Source organism: Labeo rohita, chromosome 4 (genome assembly GCF_022985175.1).
Source record: "Labeo rohita strain BAU-BD-2019 chromosome 4, IGBB_LRoh.1.0, whole genome shotgun sequence".
Lineage (NCBI taxonomy): Eukaryota > Metazoa > Chordata > Actinopteri > Cypriniformes > Cyprinidae > Labeo > Labeo rohita.
The window spans coordinates 31,681,402-31,698,805 of NC_066872.1; the positions used below are offsets into that span (position 1 = coordinate 31,681,402).

Here is a 17,404-nt window from a genome sequence, read left to right on the forward strand (position 1 = left end):
TTTATTTATTCATTTGCTGAAAGTCTGATACAATTGTGTCCCAAATCTAATTTCCAACAATTTCATGTTTATTGTTACTATTATAAAATATGTGACCCTGGACAAAAAAAATAAGGGTCAGTTTTTAAAATTGAGATTTATACATCATCTGAATAAATAAGAAATAGTTTTCTATTTATGTATGGTTTGTTAGGATTGGGCAATATTTAACTGAGATATAACAATTTGAAAATATGGAATCTGAGGGTGCAAAAAAAATAACGTTGTCCAAATAAGGTTCTTAGCAATACATATTACTAATCAGAAATTAAGTTTTGATACATTTATGGTAGGAAATTTACAATATATCTTCATGGAACATGATCTTTACTTAATATCCTGATGACTTTTGGCATAAAAGAAAAATCAATCATTTTGACCCATACAATGGATTGTTGGCTATTGTTACAAATATACCCGTGCTATTTATGACTGGTCTTGTGCTCCAGGGTCATGCATTTTGGCAAGACTTTTGAGTACTTTTACTCTCCATATAACAATAACCAAGGAAAACATGCAACATAGTATATGATGAAGCTACAGAGCATGCAAACAGAATTTATACTGAGCAACAAAGAACTGTAGAAAACACCCAGTGAAGGAGAGACGGACTGACAGGGAGGGAACAAAATGAGGGAGCTGAAAGCTGAGAGATGTCAAAAATATCAAGAGGCTAAACAAGCAGAAGCGCACAGGTGTTCGCATTGGCCTTCCTTACATGCGCTCCTGACAGTAGGGGGCAGGAATGAAACGGTCCTTTTGTGCCATGATCGGCCTAGGCTGGCATCCTCACAGAATTCACAGCAGCCCGTGCCAAGGCAACAGAAGCGGGTTGCAGAGACAAAGCTGCTGACATTTACATCATGTATATAGTGTAGAGGAAAGTCTGATGCTCGAAGGTTGCTCTTTAAGAGTTCAGGAAACCCAATGGAGCTCTCAGTAATTGTCCAAGTTCCTCATGGTCTCGTATGTTTCTTCTAAACCTCCCTAGAAGATATAAAGATAGAAAAAAACAGGGACACAGACAAAAATACAGTAATTTGGTCTCTGAAGTATGTGATGAGAAATGTTTGGATTATATTATGCGAGATTACTCTCGCAAGTTTGGGGTTGCTAAGATTTTTTAAATGTTTTTAAAAGAGGTCTCTTATGCTCACAAAAGCTGCATTTATTTGATTAAAAATACAGTAAAAATAGCAATACTGTGAAATATTATTACAATTCAAACTAAGTGTGTTCTGATCTAATACATATTAAAATTTAATTTATAAATGTGATGCAAAGCTGAATTTTCAGCATCATTACTCCAGTCTTTAGGGTCACACGATCCTTCAGAAAACATTCTATGTTCATATATATGCTGATTTGCTGCTCAAAAGCAAAACATTTAATATTTTGGGGGGAAACCATTTTTACAGGATTCTTTAATGAATAGAAAGTTCAAAAGAGCAGCATTTATGAATAATAATATGAGTTTTTAACATCATAAACTGCTTTACTGTCACCTGATCAACTGAATGTATCCCTTGCTGAATACAAGTATTAATTTCATTAAAAAAATTTTAATGGTGTAAATCTGAGAAGCAGGAGACTCCAAACATCTCCATTTAATATCACTGCTCTCTATCAGGAACCACTGAGATGTTAAAGATGTCTAATTTTTCATTCTTATAATACCTGTTCAGGTTTCCCATCATATGATATCATGTTTGTCTGTTTATAGCTACAAATTTAACATCAGGGCTTTTTAAATAAATTAAAGATGATAGATCATTTGAAGCTATGTCTCCTCTAAAAAAGAGTCTTGTGCCTGTCACGTGTCCATGCGATGGTAATCTATTAATACAGCAGCTGGTTTATTTTAGACCTGTCATAGCGAGGAATGTATGCGCTCATTGATCTTGTTAGGCTTTTGTTTAACTCCTCTAATCACATTACTAGGGTCTGTAAGAGCACTTTCATCATGCTCTGCTGGGTTTACTGTAACGCTTTGTCAACATGTGCCTCTTTAAACTGTTTGCTATATGTCTAGACATGTGCACCTCAACTAACAACTGCACACTGACACCCAGCTAAAAAACGCTTTAAAGACAGACAAAGCTCTACTCATAGCTCTGTATACAAACCATACAGTGGCCCAAAAAGAAGCATCCAGAGTATTAAATAACAAAATATGAAACCAACCGGCATTTATTCTAAAGACAGCACAAGCATCTTTGTTATTTTGGGGGGCCACAGTACCAACTAATATTTTAGACAATTTTAAAGCCTCACTACGTACAATAAAGGAAACTTCATGGAGCTGTTTTTCTTTTTTCCTGACAGATGATGGCCAACCTGAAGGTGAGTGGTGAATTTCTTCAGATAGCCTTGTTTGCCTCATCCTGGATCAGGTTTTTCTGAGTAAATGGACAATGTTAAATAAAAAAAATCGTTAAACCTACTCAGACACAAATATATGTAGTATTTAACTTATTTACAGTCAGCCAGTCACTAAAACTTTTCCAATAATGACCAGATTGCTAAACTGTACTTGTGGCATTATCTTAAAGCTTTCGCTAAGAAATAAAACTCATCATATTTTTACAACATATTAAACAAACAGCTGCAATCCACTTTATATTTATAGGATACATTTTCAAATATTCACTCTCATCTAGCCTCAATGTATTTTATGCTTTAAAAGGAAGATTAAGAGTCTATCAAAACAGTTATTCTTACCATATTATAAATTATTTAGTAATCCAATGGCATTTTGTACTAGTCCGGGCGTTTTGAGTCAAAATATGGCGCCAGTTAGCTGTTCTAACAGAATTTTGAAACGAGTGGCAGCCAACGGCATAAAAAAATAAGCTGTAAATAATACCGTAAATAAGGTAGCGATGTATTAAGCAAAGTTTACAAATAAGTTATGGTCTAACCAAGCAGTTGTTCGATGTGGTAAACCCATTTAAACAACTCGTGCACAGAGAAATCTTTCGTCCTCTTGTGAAATTCCAGATGTTGAAATTTTTCGCCCGTGAAAATTCGCCAAATGGCAGGTAAATGTGACCTCGCCTTTATTCTTATTATTTAATTAATAGTCTAGTAATATATAATAAGTATAAGCTGTTAAAGTAGCGATGTTATGAAATTATAGTACACAGGTTACATAATCTAAGCTAACTTTAGATTTAATCACCAGCACGACTATAAACGTTTTTTTTTTCAGTTGGTCAGAACAAAACTGGCAGACATGTTACCTACTTAGTCAGGTAGTTTTCCGGTGAAACTTCTTAATTTGGACATACTTCCAAGACGTACTATCTGTAAATATCCACACTGGTGCGTTGACTGACAGCCCACACGCATTCATCCACCCTGAGAAGCCGTGCCGATGCACAACCAATGTAAAAAAAGATAATTCTGCCAATAACTGCAATTGCAGGTTTTCAAACAGAGATGGCGGCAAAGAGTCCAAACTTAACGGACTGCAGCTTTAAGCAACAAAGTCCACACATTTAATAAGGCCATAAACGCACGGCACTGGTGTGCGAACATTGCGACAGCGGCGGCACAAATGTGAAGTACTCACCAGATGAGTATCGCTGTTATTTCAGATATCAGCCAGACGGTCTGAATTCCTGTATTCTGTCCAGCTGATCATGGGTTGCTGATTCAGATGACATTTAAGGCCTGTTACCAACACACTGACATACTTCTCATTTGAGGTTCTAGAATGATTTGTGGATTCAGATCCATAATTTATCAAGCTTTGGCTTGTACAACTATGGTTACCTATCACATGGGTACCATCTGGAGATATTTGGTATTATACTAGTTCTATTTACAGCCAGTGATAGAAAGAAACTCAATGTAAGTAATTGACACACATGAAAAAAAAGTTGAATGATGTCCACGCTTCAGAGATCATTTCATTTTCTTTCACTCTTCAAAACAGAAATGTTTTGAGGAGTTCCTCCATTTTCCTCTGTCCTGACAGTGGACTTCTTTAATGAAAGACAAGCAGAAGTTTCTTACGCTTGTGTTTCATGAATGAGGCCCACTGTGTGTGTGTGTGTGTCTGTATGTAATAACATTTATATATATATATATCTGTATATAAATGTATATATGTGTCTGTGAATAAGTATATTGTATCGTCTCCTGTCCTTCAGCATATGTATGAGTCTGTTTGTGTTGCTGACGCTTCATGCTTTGAAAGAGGCACTTGCATTCTTCCGCTATGTCTGTCACATACTCAGAGAATGTTGCCCCAGACTCTGGTGACGGCCCATCTGAGAATTCGGTTGTGATTACCCCGAAAGGTAGGTGTTCAACCATGTGTACCCCTTCCCACTGCTCCTTTATTCCCCCCCTTTGGTTTCTTTCGCTTCTTAGTTTTACCCACGGCACTCTTACCTCACGTGTGTGAGAGTGTTTGTGTTTGTTCCACTGTGATTTTCACCAAATTACTACAACAGTTCAGGTAAATCAGCACACAAACTACACTTACAAGGTTCAAACTGACATACACAAATGAATTCCCACACCTTAACTCACCTGCGTCAGTACTAATGCTTATTATGGTTAATGGATGGCGGGATTTTTTTTTTTTTTTTTTTTTACATCTGTATATGGAGAAGTTTGATGTGAAGGTATAGTATATGAAAAGAAGCAAAGAACATCTGTGCAGGTATCAACTGTTTTCTGTGCTTTCAAAATAAAGTTGACTCATATACACACACAAACACACATATATACTTAACACTTTTAGACATTTCGTACATGAGTAATTAATAGAATTTTTAAATATTTTTAATAATACACAAGTAGATGCTTGCAGAGCCTGTTGTGCTTTGCTTCTTTTGGGATTTACATTTTCATAGATGTACAGTGACGGCATCTGTTTGAAGTGATCATCTTCATATGGACTTGGCATAAAATGCCATCAAATTTGATCTAAATAACTATGTTTATCAAACCACACATGCAAACTTGACAAATTTTTGTTATGCACTTATTTTACCAGTCACTTTACATCTATGCGAGTGTGTGCATGTGCAAGCATTTGGGTTGAAAATGGCTTCCTGAAGTCTTGCTGCTCTAGCCTGGCTGTGTTTGCTGTACAGAGGCTAAAGTGGCCACCAAAGACACAGAGGCCATAGTGACTGCCACAGAGCCAGAGGCAGCCGTGCCCATACCTGCTGCTGAGGCCCCTCAGCCACAGCCTGTAGTAATTGTGGTGACTGAACTAGAGCCAGTAGAGGGTGAGGTCACAGACCCACAGCCAATAGTGACAGAGCCTGTAGAGAACGGGCACAATGAACCAGCGCCAACAAAGGCTGAAAAGCGTGTCGAGGTGACTGAGGTAAAAGAAGAGGAACCCAGCACCTCAAAAGTTCCTGGTAAGTATTTCTAAGAGTAAAACTCCAAAAGCAACTTGTCAGTGTTGGGGAAACTACTTTGAAACTAGTTTACAACGCTACAAGCTACATTAACACAATGAGAATCATAACTTAAAAGGATAGTTAAAAATTATTCTCTTCTTTCAGACGAATACAATCTGAGTTACATCAAAAAATGGCTCTTCCAAGCTTTATAATGGCATTGAATGACTGTTGAGACTTTGAAGTCCAATAAAGTGCATCTATCATAAAAAGTGCACCACACGGCTCCAGAGAGTTAATAAAGGCCTTATGGTGTAAATCGATGCATTTGTGTAACAAAAATATCCATATTTAAAACTTTACAACCTATAATCTCTAGCTTCTGCTAACTGTCGCACTTGCATTCACGAAAGAGTCGTTCCAGCTGATGATGTAGGACGTAGGTATAGCGTAATCAAAGGAAAAGCAGTCTACTCTTGGCTTATATCGAATTGTTTTTTTTTTTTTTTTTTTTTTTTTTAACAAATCCTTGTTTTGTACTTCTACTTTGTGACCAGTGTTTTGTTTTACTCTTTCCCGTGTGTTTCTGCATTCGCCTACATCCTACGTCACCCACCACTCTCTTTGTTAACGCGCATATGACAGATTGCGCATCAAACACATCAGTTCACTTCAGAGGGCCTTTTTGACCCCCTGAGCCATGTGGAGTACTTTTTATGACGATGGATGCACTTTATTGGACTACAAAATCTCAACAGCCATTCACTGCCATTATAAAGCTTGGAAGAGGATTTTTTATATAACTCTTAATAATTTTATTCATCTGGAAGAAGAAAGTCATACACACTTAGAATGACTTGAGGGTGAGTAAATCATGCACTGTAAAAAACAAGTTGTTGAGTCAACTTAAAATAATTTGTAACCTGGCTACCTTAAAATTTTAAGTTCAGTCAACTTAAAAAAAGTTTATTCAGCATGAAATGTTAAATTATACTAAGTGACAACTTAGATATTTGAGTTGAATCAACTTAAAATTTTAAGGCAGCTGGGTTACTTACCCATCTGTTAAGTTTAGCAAACACAAATATCTAAGTTGTTACTTAGTACAACTTAACATTTCAAGTTGACTAAACTTATTTTAGTTGATTGAACTTAAAATTTTAAGGCAGCAGGGCAACAAATTATTTTAAGCTGACTCAACAAATTGTGTTTTTTATTTTTTACAGTGTGGGGTAATTTTCATTTTTGGGTGAACTATCCTTTTAAGAAGTTACGTTAAAGGACATTAAATTTAACTAATAAATAAATAAAAAATATATGGAAAACAAAGCAATAGTTACATAAAGATAACAGTGTTTCAAGGTGCACTCAGTTTTTTTTCTTTACGGTGGTCTTCATACTGATCATTTTTGGCATGAATGCAGGCACCATACACACACCCAATTGTAGAAATGCACATCGAACCATTATTAATGTACTTTACATATAAAAATGGGGGTTTTTGAGATGAGTGGTATTCATCTGGTCAACTGAAATGTGACCTTAAAGGAGCCTTTTTGTCCATATTAGCCTTTTTATTCTTTATTAAATATCCAAAAATCATTAGGATATTAAGTAAAGATCACGTTCCATGAACATATTTTGTAAATTTCCTACCATAAACATATCAAAACTTAATTTGCGATTAGTAATATGCATTGATTAGGACAACTTTATAGGCAATTTTCTCAGTATTTTGATTTTTTTGCACCCTCAGATTCCAGAGTTTAGCCAAATATTGTCCTATCCTAACAAATCATACATCAATGGAAAGCTTATTTATTCAGCTTTCAGATGATGTATACATCTCATTTATTTAAAAAAAAATTACCGTTATGACTGTTTTTTTTTTGGTCCTGGGTCACATATATATTCTTTTTTTCTTAAAATACATAAATTGTTGCTGGAAAAAAAAACAACTGAACTGATAAACTGCTAAAAAAATCATACTTTAGTAAGATTGCTTAGTTACTTTCTCCCCAACACTGCAAGTTGCTTACAGTTTGGGTCAAGTACATGTGGAGCCAAAAAAAGTTGAAATTAGGACAAAACTTTCTTAATCACTGATATCATCAGAAGCATTAATAACCATTTTTTTCCCATCATACTTTGCTTTGTTGAACCCATCAGTGATGTTCAACTTGTCTAACTCGTCTAATCATCTAATATCCTCGATCTGATCTACAGATCTGTAATGTTTTAACGGCACCACATGTTTAGACCCCGGTGTTTCTACAAGATCTCTCACTACCATCCAAAGACTCTTTCACTTTAACCAGTACAGGAAAGTCCTTCACAGGAGATTCTCAACTTTATAATGCAAATGTCACATTTAATTGAACTTTTTGTAATCTTTAAAGCTCAGTGCCTGTAAGACATGTGACCTCTAGCATGCATGTGTGTGATGTAAATCCCAGAGCAAGTCCAAAAGAGTAAGAAAAGTCTGAGATGTTGTAATCTAGTTTATAAGTAGTCATTTTGTATTTGTGTGTCCACTAACACTTGAATTTATACTGATCAGTACCTTCAATGAAGAAGTCTGCTGAGACAATACCTACCCCTATAAAAGGTATTGTATGACAATGAAAAACAGTGAAGTATCAGTCAGTGTGTGTGTGTATATGTGGTTTGACTGTGTTTTCTCTGAAGCTTTAATAATGCCGCATTTAGACATTCAGGCCGCATAAAGTTGTTGTAGCAACAAAATGAATCTTCTGCAATAATTAAAGCACAGCTTTTCTCGTTGTATCGCAAAATAATGCTCATGGGTTTCACCGGCAAGCCAAAATATAACCTCTTCCTTCCATCCACGTGTGCTGCTTCACGGCCTGGCGGGCCTACAGATAAGCATCGCTTCTGTCTTGCAAAAAACACTCTTATCGCACTTCATTCCTCAAACACGTATACATAGCCACATATCATTCCCGTCATGCTTGTCCAAAACATTCCCAGCATTCCATCTTTCACTCGTAAGTGGGTTCATGTTGAATTTAAAGTTCATGTATGCATGCTGTGTTTGGTCTACGGCTGGAAATGGAGCTCAGTGATAGGTGGGTGTATGTGTCAATCACACCTTTATTTCAGATAAAGATGATGATGTCACCGCCAGCACCCCATCACCTCCACCTCCAGCAGGTTGGTAACCATGATGACCCATCCTCATCAAAGCCATGTTTACATTTTTTTACTAATGTTCTTGCTATAAAAAGGTCAGGTGAACTACTGAAATTCAAAATAAAGCAAATACTTAAGAAGATGTAAGAATCCACCCAGGTAAAGATTGGACTAAAAATGTAAAGTGCAGCTCTAGTTGAAACTTGCAAAGGAACGCATGTTCAAAAACACATGCACTTAATGTTTGTGATTTTTGCCTGATTCCTACAAGCATTTAGACCCTTTATATACTATATAATCATATCTATATAAAGGAAGAGATGCAGAAGACATCTGTTGTGTATACAGTATTTATACACATAATGCTTGTACAAAAATGCATAATTCATTGCATATAACACAATGTTTTAATGATGTTTAATGTGTATTGTAAATTTAATGTAAAAAATGTAAAATTAAGGAGAGGGAAATTCAAAAATTAATATATATATATCTTACACCGTAAAAAACAATTTGTTGAGTCAGCTTAAAATAATTTGTGACCTGGCTGCCAGTTTAGTCAACTCAAAAAAGTTTATTCAGCTTGAAATGTTAAATTATACTAAGTGACAACTTAGATATTTGAGTTGATTCAACTTAAAATTTTAAGGCAGCTGGGTTATTTACCCATCTGTTAAGTTTAGCAAACACAAATATCTAAGTTGTTACTTAGTACAACTTAACATTTCAAGTTGACTAAACTTATTTTAGTTGATTGAACTTAAAATTTTAAGGCAGCAGGGCAACAAATTATTTTAAGCTGACTCAACAAATTGTGTTTTTTATTTTTTACAGTGTGGGGTAATTTTCATTTTTGGGTGAACTATCCTTTTAAGAAGTTACGTTAAAGGACATTAAATTTAACTAATAAATAAATAAAAAATATATGGAAAACAAAGCAATAGTTACATAAAGATAACAGTGTTTCAAGGTGCACTCAGTTTTTTTTCTTTACGGTGGTCTTCATACTGATCATTTTTGGCATGAATGCAGGCACCATACACACACCCAATTGTAGAAATGCACATCGAACCATTATTAATGTACTTTACATATAAAAACGGGGGTTTTTGAGATGAGTGGTATTCATCTGGTCAACTGAAATGTGACCTTAAAGGAGCCTTTTTGTCCATATTAGCCTTTTTTATTCTTTATTAAATATCCAAAAATCATTAGGATATTAAGTAAAGATCACGTTCCATGAACATATTTTGTAAATTTCCTACCATAAACATATCAAAACTTAATTTGCGATTAGTAATATGCATTGATTAGGACAACTTTATAGGCAATTTTCTCAGTATTTTGATTTTTTTGCACCCTCAGATTCCAGAGTTTAGCCAAATATTGTCCTATCCTAACAAATCATACATCAATGGAAAGCTTATTTATTCAGCTTTCAGATGATGTATACATCTCATTTATTTTAAAAAAAATTACCGTTATGACTGTTTTTTTTTTGGTCCTGGGTCACATATATATTCTTTTTTTCTTAAAATACATAAATTGTTGCTGGAAAAAAAAACAACTGAACTGATAAACTGCTAAAAAAATCATACTTTAGTAAGATTGCTTAGTTACTTTCTCCCCAACACTGCAAGTTGCTTACAGTTTGGGTCAAGTACATGTGGAGCCAAAAAAAGTTGAAATTAGGACAAAACTTTCTTAATCACTGATATCATCAGAAGCATTAATAACCATTTTTTTCCCATCATACTTTGCTTTGTTGAACCCATCAGTGATGTTCAACTTGTCTAACTCGTCTAATCATCTAATATCCTCGATCTGATCTACAGATCTGTAATGTTTTAACGGCACCACATGTTTAGACCCCAGTGTTTCTACAAGATCTCTCACTACCATCCAAAGACTCTTTCACTTTAACCAGTACAGGAAAGTCCTTCACAGGAGATTCTCAACTTTATAATGCAAATGTCACATTTAATTGAACTTTTTGTAATCTTTAAAGCTCAGTGCCTGTAAGACATGTGACCTCTAGCATGCATGTGTGTGATGTAAATCCCAGAGCAAGTCCAAAAGAGTAAGAAAAGTCTGAGATGTTGTAATCTAGTTTATAAGTAGTCATTTTGTATTTGTGTGTCCACTAACACTTGAATTTATACTGATCAGTACCTTCAATGAAGAAGTCTGCTGAGACAATACCTACCCCTATAAAAGGTATTGTATGACAATGAAAAACAGTGAAGTATCAGTCAGTGTGTGTGTGTATATGTGGTTTGACTGTGTTTTCTCTGAAGCTTTAATAATGCCGCATTTAGACATTCAGGCCGCATAAAGTTGTTGTAGCAACAAAATGAATCTTCTGCAATAATTAAAGCACAGCTTTTCTCGTTGTATCGCAAAATAATGCTCATGGGTTTCACCGGCAAGCCAAAATATAACCTCTTCCTTCCATCCACGTGTGCTGCTTCACGGCCTGGCGGGCCTACAGATAAGCATCGCTTCTGTCTTGCAAAAAACACTCTTATCGCACTTCATTCCTCAAACACGTATACATAGCCACATATCATTCCCGTCATGCTTGTCCAAAACATTCCCAGCATTCCATCTTTCACTCGTAAGTGGGTTCATGTTGAATTTAAAGTTCATGTATGCATGCTGTGTTTGGTCTACGGCTGGAAATGGAGCTCAGTGATAGGTGGGTGTATGTGTCAATCACACCTTTATTTCAGATAAAGATGATGATGTCACCGCCAGCACCCCATCACCTCCACCTCCAGCAGGTTGGTAACCATGATGACCCATCCTCATCAAAGCCATGTTTACATTTTTTTACTAATGTTCTTGCTATAAAAAGGTCAGGTGAACTACTGAAATTCAAAATAAAGCAAATACTTAAGAAGATGTAAGAATCCACCCAGGTAAAGATTGGACTAAAAATGTAAAGTGCAGCTCTAGTTGAAACTTGCAAAGGAACGCATGTTCAAAAACACATGCACTTAATGTTTGTGATTTTTGCCTGATTCCTACAAGCATTTAGACCCTTTATATACTATATAATCATATCTATATAAAGGAAGAGATGCAGAAGACATCTGTTGTGTATACAGTATTTATACACATAATGCTTGTACAAAAATGCATAATTCATTGCATATAACACAATGTTTTAATGATGTTTAATGTGTATTGTAAATTTAATGTAAAAAATGTAAAATTAAGGAGAGGGAAATTCAAAAATTAATATATATATATCTTACACCGTAAAAAACAATTTGTTGAGTCAGCTTAAAATAATTTGTGACCTGGCTGCCAGTTTAGTCAACTCAAAAAAGTTTATTCAGCTTGAAATGTTAAATTATACTAAGTGACAACTTAGATATTTGAGTTGATTCAACTTAAAATTTTAAGGCAGCTGGGTTATTTACCCATCTGTTAAGTTTAGCAAACACAAATATCTAAGTTGTTACTTAGTACAACTTAACATATTTGAGTTGATTGAACTTAAAATTTTAAGGCAGCAGGGTAACAAATTATTTTAAGCTGATTCAACAAATTGTGTTTTTTTTATTTTTTACAGTGTATGCTCTTGCAAAATATGCAATGTTTTATTAAACTGAACTTTAATCTTTTCATCATAATTTTTATTAGGCCAATAAACTGCCCTTCACTTGGCAAAAACAGGTACTCATAATAAATAACATTTTGTTTTCTTTCACAGAGGATGGCAGCCCTCCCAAGAAACTTTCTATTGACCTTCCTAGTAAGAGTTTTTTACTAATTAATGCCCCCCCCATTACTTCCTACCCAGAGATGTATTTATTTTTTAGATTATATGTGAAAATTAATTTGAGCAAATAGGTTCAGGATTAATAAAAGTTATTTACAGTAGAGCCTTTTGAATTTACTGTACATTTACTTCCAGCTTAACACTTTCCAGTACATAAATTGCTCCAAGGATTCTGCTAATTCTGTCCTTTATGTCACCATAAAACACATTTTCTATGACATAAATCACTGCTAAAATATTATTAATTTGCCGCCTTGGAATTATAAGGTTCTATCTGCATTCTCAACAGTTTTGAGATATTGAGCTTCAAAGTTTTTGGGTTCCATAGACCTCTGTAGTTTCTAAAAAAAAAAAAAAAAGGCCCAAAATGTACACAGTTTACAAAAGAAACATCAGATAATGTAAATAAGCTGTCACAGAATAAGAATATGTGAATAACTCAATTTTGACAGAAACATCAGATAGAACCTTATAATTCCAAGGCAACGAATTGTCTAATTTAAGAAACTGTTAAGAAAGACAGTCTTGGCATTTTTTAAGAAACTGAAAACTAGGCTAATCAAAATTAAAAGATCAAAATAAGAGAACAATCTATAAATACTTGATTTTTTCTGAATATTAGCTGTAGGTATTTCACTGTTCTGCTAACATGTTTGACAAAATATAAGGCGTTTCCACAAAAACCTTTAAACAGAGTGATCAAAATTAGAGAACAGTAACCAGTGTAGCATGAAAGAAGAGTACAACTAAAATTTTTGGAGGGTTACAGCTGTCAGAAATTAGTAAGAAGTGTAAAAGCCTTGCTTTGAATGACTTCAGCACATCTGCAGCCGCAGGACATCACTAGTTTATCATAATGCGCTGGTGTGTTCTTAGCCTTTGTCCACTCTCTTTTATAGTTTGGTAATTGTAGTGGGTTTCTTAGCCATAACTTTGTCTCCAATGATCTTCCAGAGATTTTCAATTGGGTTTAAATCACGTCTCTGGCTCGCAAGCATTGTCTAGCAAGAAAATTGCAGGCTGATGCTGATTGCTGAAGGAAGTTCTGATAAGTATTTGCATTCACCCCGCCATTTAGCTTTATGAGAGCCCCGACTCCTGATGCAGAAAACATCCCCTAAACACTTTCTCCTCTAACTTTCATTGACTTTTTTTATACACTTGGGATTCAGTATTGTTTCCCATCAGACCCAAATAAAAGAAATTTGCTCTTATCGCTGAAGTGAACTTTGGACCAGTTCTCCTCTCTCCAAACAATATGCTTCTCAAGTTGAGCTTATCCTTTTGATTCTTTCTGCTAATGAGAAGCTTGGCCACTGCAAGAGTGCACTTTAAGTCTGACTTCTCTTAAACATGCGGAGACAGATCCTTACCCTGTTCAGCACTGAACTGGCAAGCACTTCCAGCTGCAGTGCTGAACCGATTCCCCATTGAGAGTCTTAGTATTATCTTGTCTTCTCATGCATTTGTATTACGTGGTCGACCAGCCTTTTGGGGGGGAATTGAATGAATTAGTGCCATTTTAAATCTGCAATATTTGCGAAATCAGATTTGGAATGACCAGCTTCTCTTGCAATGGCTGAAAGGGTCATTCTTTTGTCCTTCATCTGGACAGCCTCTATGAAAATTGGAGCGATGCTGCCAGTTAAATAGGGTTTGTCAAACAATTATGAAAAATAGCACCAGGTGCCTGATTAACACCAATACCAGAGGTATCTGTAAACGTTCTCTAATTTTGATCAGTTCTTTTTCAAATATCTAATTCAAGTTTTTAAACTGTGTTTCAGAATACAATTAATTGATGAAATATGCTTAAAAAAAACTCCTGTCTCCAAATAGGACTAAACACTGACCTTGAAATTTACAAAATTATAGGTTGTTCTTTAATTTTGATCTCCACTGTACAAATATTCTAAGCACATTCAAAAAAAAGTGAACATGTATGGAACGACACAACCATTACGTCAGACGTCCCTCAAGTGCATGACATTAACAATCTGTTCCTGCTTTCTGTTCATGTTTTATATGTGGGATTGTGTGCCATTGTGTGTTACAGCGTGTTGGCCGCAGTGGACTTTACAGTAATATTTCTTACAATATGCTGTAAACTTCTTTCTGTCTCTGTTTAGATGATAGCGACCCTGAGTCAACCAGGGGGAGGAAAGACTCAGGTAATTCTATAACTACAATAGACGCTTTAACTTTAGCCAGAAACACAGGCCGCAGTAGGAATATGTCTAGTCATAAAATGCTTCCTAGTGCCTAATTTTCCCAAAATGGACGGCCAAATGGAATGGCACATGGGTACATTTGGCCAAAACAATTCCAAACCCCATCTTGAAAAAAGGGTTTTGGAGAACATCTACCTATCACACTCCATGGGAAAATGAATGTTGCAGTTTCTAATTTTATTTAGAAAAAATTTACTCTCATTATGGATCATTGACTAAAAACATCTGTGAAATCTCATTGAGCAATCTGAATATTTTTCGAAATGATTTTGCTACACGATGTACATTGACATGTTAACCGATTCTCTCTTTTCCCTCTTAAAGGTCATTGTTCAGTGTCTTTATGCTTTCCATGTTGCTTTGCGGCAGCAATGTGTGATGATTATGTGTCACTGTGTTTATTGAGTACTTGTGTGTGTGTATGTGTATAAGACAATTGGATGACTGGAAGATGTATGAATTTAAAACATATTATAATAACTTTCATTATGTATATTAATATATTTGAACATAAAAGATTAGTAGTTCAACATGCATCTAAAGTGTTAAAAAAATATGGTAATGAAAATGAAAGTTATTATAAAGTTACCAAAAATGTACGAGTGCGGTAAGTGTGTTCTTTCTCCTAATTGGTCAGTGTGGTCTCTGGGGGACGGACAGCCTCCTGAGGAGATTGACAAACAGATCGAGACTCCGCCACTCTCAACTCTTTTAATTGAAAAGCCCCAAAGTGGTTCCATCAACGTAGGTCAGTATTTGCAGCTTTACAATGGTTCCTGCTTAATCTCAAGCTCTTATGCACATCTTTAAGATCTCACAACATTTACTACATAATTATATCCTTATTTAAAAGGTGGAGACATCACCTTCGTTGCTAAGGTGGAGGCTAAAGACTTGCTTCGTAAACCAACCATTAAATGGTTCAAGGGCAAATGGATGGATCTGGCTAGCAAGACTGGGAAGCATCTACAGCTTAAAGAATCTTTTGATCGCTTTAGCAAGGTGATCCCACTCGAACAATGGATTGTGAAGAAGCATTTGCGTAGCTTTCCTGTTCTTCTAGCAATATTTGGCATTGATTTTCCCTCTGCTGTAGGTTCACACCTTTGAGATGCACATTATTAAGGCGAAGGAGAACTACGCAGGGAATTACAGATGTGAGGTCACCTACAAAGACAAATTCGATAGCTGCTCTTTTGACCTGGAGGTCAAAGGTTTGTTTTTTGATTCAACATGACAAACACATAAACACCAATACTACTGTTCAAAAGTATGATTTAGTAGAGACTTAATATTGTAATGAATTACAAAAGATTGAGCAGCAAATCAGCATCTTAGAATGATTTCCGAAGGATCATGTGACACTGAAGACTGGTGTAATGATGCTGAAAATTCAGTTTTGCCATCACATGAATAATTGCATTTTAAAATATATTCAAATAGAAAACAATTATATTTGTAATAATATTTCACAACATTACTGTTATTACTCTATTTTAATCAAATACATATTTTTTAAAATCTTACTGAAACTCAAACTTTTGAACAGTAGATTAAATGTTATCCCTTTACTGTATTTTTTTGTACTTTTTTTCTATTTCTATTTCTTTTTTTTTTCAGAAGTGGCAGATAGTTCTCAAAGCATTGATATCCGCTCAGCTTTCAAAAGAAGGTAAAAGGGGAACATCCTCCCCGAAAATGATTTTTTATTAAGAGAATTGTATAGCAATGTTCAGAAAAATGGAAAAAAAATGTTTTTTAGTAATAAAATCAATAATAAAAAAGTAATAAATACTGATAATGTTACTGTATGCTATTAGACCATTTCTAAATTCTGGGTTTTATTAAGCAGTTAAATTTTTCCACAGCGCAAACAGGTGAAATTTACAACCTGGTCTCATGACAAAAACGTACCTGTGGGAACTTTTTCGCGAAACGCGAAATATGTACCGTCATGTACGTTTCGTGCCGTATGTAACCCAGGATCACAAAACCAGTCATAAGTCGAATGGGTATATTTGTAGAAATAGCCAACAATACATTGTATGGGTCAAAATTATCAATCGTTATTATTGAATCATTAGGATATTAAGTAAAGATCACATTCCATGATGATACTTTGTAAATTTCCTACAGTAAATATATCAAAAGTAGTAATATGCAATGATAAGAACTTCATCTGGACAACTTTAAAGGTGATTTTCTCAATATTTTGATTTTTTTGCACCTTCAGATTTCAGATTTTTTCAAATATCTCGGCCAAATATTATCCTAACAACCCATACATTATGGAAAGCTTATTTATTCAGCTTCCAGATTATTTAAATTGACCCTTATGACTTGTTTTGTGGTCCAGGTTCACATATATAATTATATACAGTTCATTTATATTAGAAATATATACATTTTATATGTTACAATATCATTTAGAATTAAAAGTCGTACTTGACTTTGAACATTTCCAAGCATAAATGTTGCATTGATATGCTAGAAGATCTTCTCCGTGAATGTTTAATCAATTAAAACAGGACTTCTGCTCCAGCAATCCTCAACAAACCTATGTACATAAACATGGTTTATTGAAGGACTGGATTACCAGAAAGTTCTCTGTTTGTCAAAAATATCAAACCGTCAACCAAACCAAACCAATGTGTTGAACTGCTCAAAGGCCAACGCTTGCACTGGGAACTTCCACTCCAACAATGTGTCAGAAAGCAACGCAAACTATCCAAGCTCATACTGTACTCCCGAAGCACCTTTGGGAGAATCAGTCATGAGACCAATATAGGCTCACCCTTGGTAGCTTGTACACAAATCAGTTC

General features: G+C 35.1%; 1 protein-coding gene across 23 annotated transcripts in view; it reads left to right on the forward strand.

The window, feature by feature from the left end:
- mybpc1 (myosin binding protein C1) overlaps positions 1-17,404 on the forward strand; it is a 45,330-nt gene that overhangs the window by 5,264 nt on the left and 22,662 nt on the right. For 5 of the 23 annotated variants that reach the window (XM_051107763.1, XM_051107752.1, XM_051107756.1 and 2 more), the window contains exons 2-12: positions 2,365-2,382; positions 4,284-4,346; positions 5,151-5,426; positions 10,731-10,778; positions 11,294-11,344; positions 12,283-12,324; positions 14,481-14,522; positions 15,220-15,330; positions 15,436-15,584; positions 15,679-15,796; positions 16,203-16,254. In XM_051107763.1, coding sequence (XP_050963720.1) covers positions 2,365-2,382; positions 4,284-4,346; positions 5,151-5,426; positions 10,731-10,778; positions 11,294-11,344; positions 12,283-12,324; positions 14,481-14,522; positions 15,220-15,330; positions 15,436-15,584; positions 15,679-15,796; positions 16,203-16,254 — 970 coding nt within the window. Of the gene's footprint in view, positions 1-2,364; positions 2,383-4,283; positions 4,347-5,150; positions 5,427-7,968; positions 8,017-8,531; positions 8,583-10,730; positions 10,779-11,293; positions 11,345-12,282; positions 12,325-14,480; positions 14,523-15,219; positions 15,331-15,435; positions 15,585-15,678; positions 15,797-16,202; positions 16,255-17,404 lie in introns of all 23 variants that reach the window. The other 18 variants (XM_051107754.1, XM_051107755.1, XM_051107760.1 and 15 more) reach the window with 18 other exon arrangements.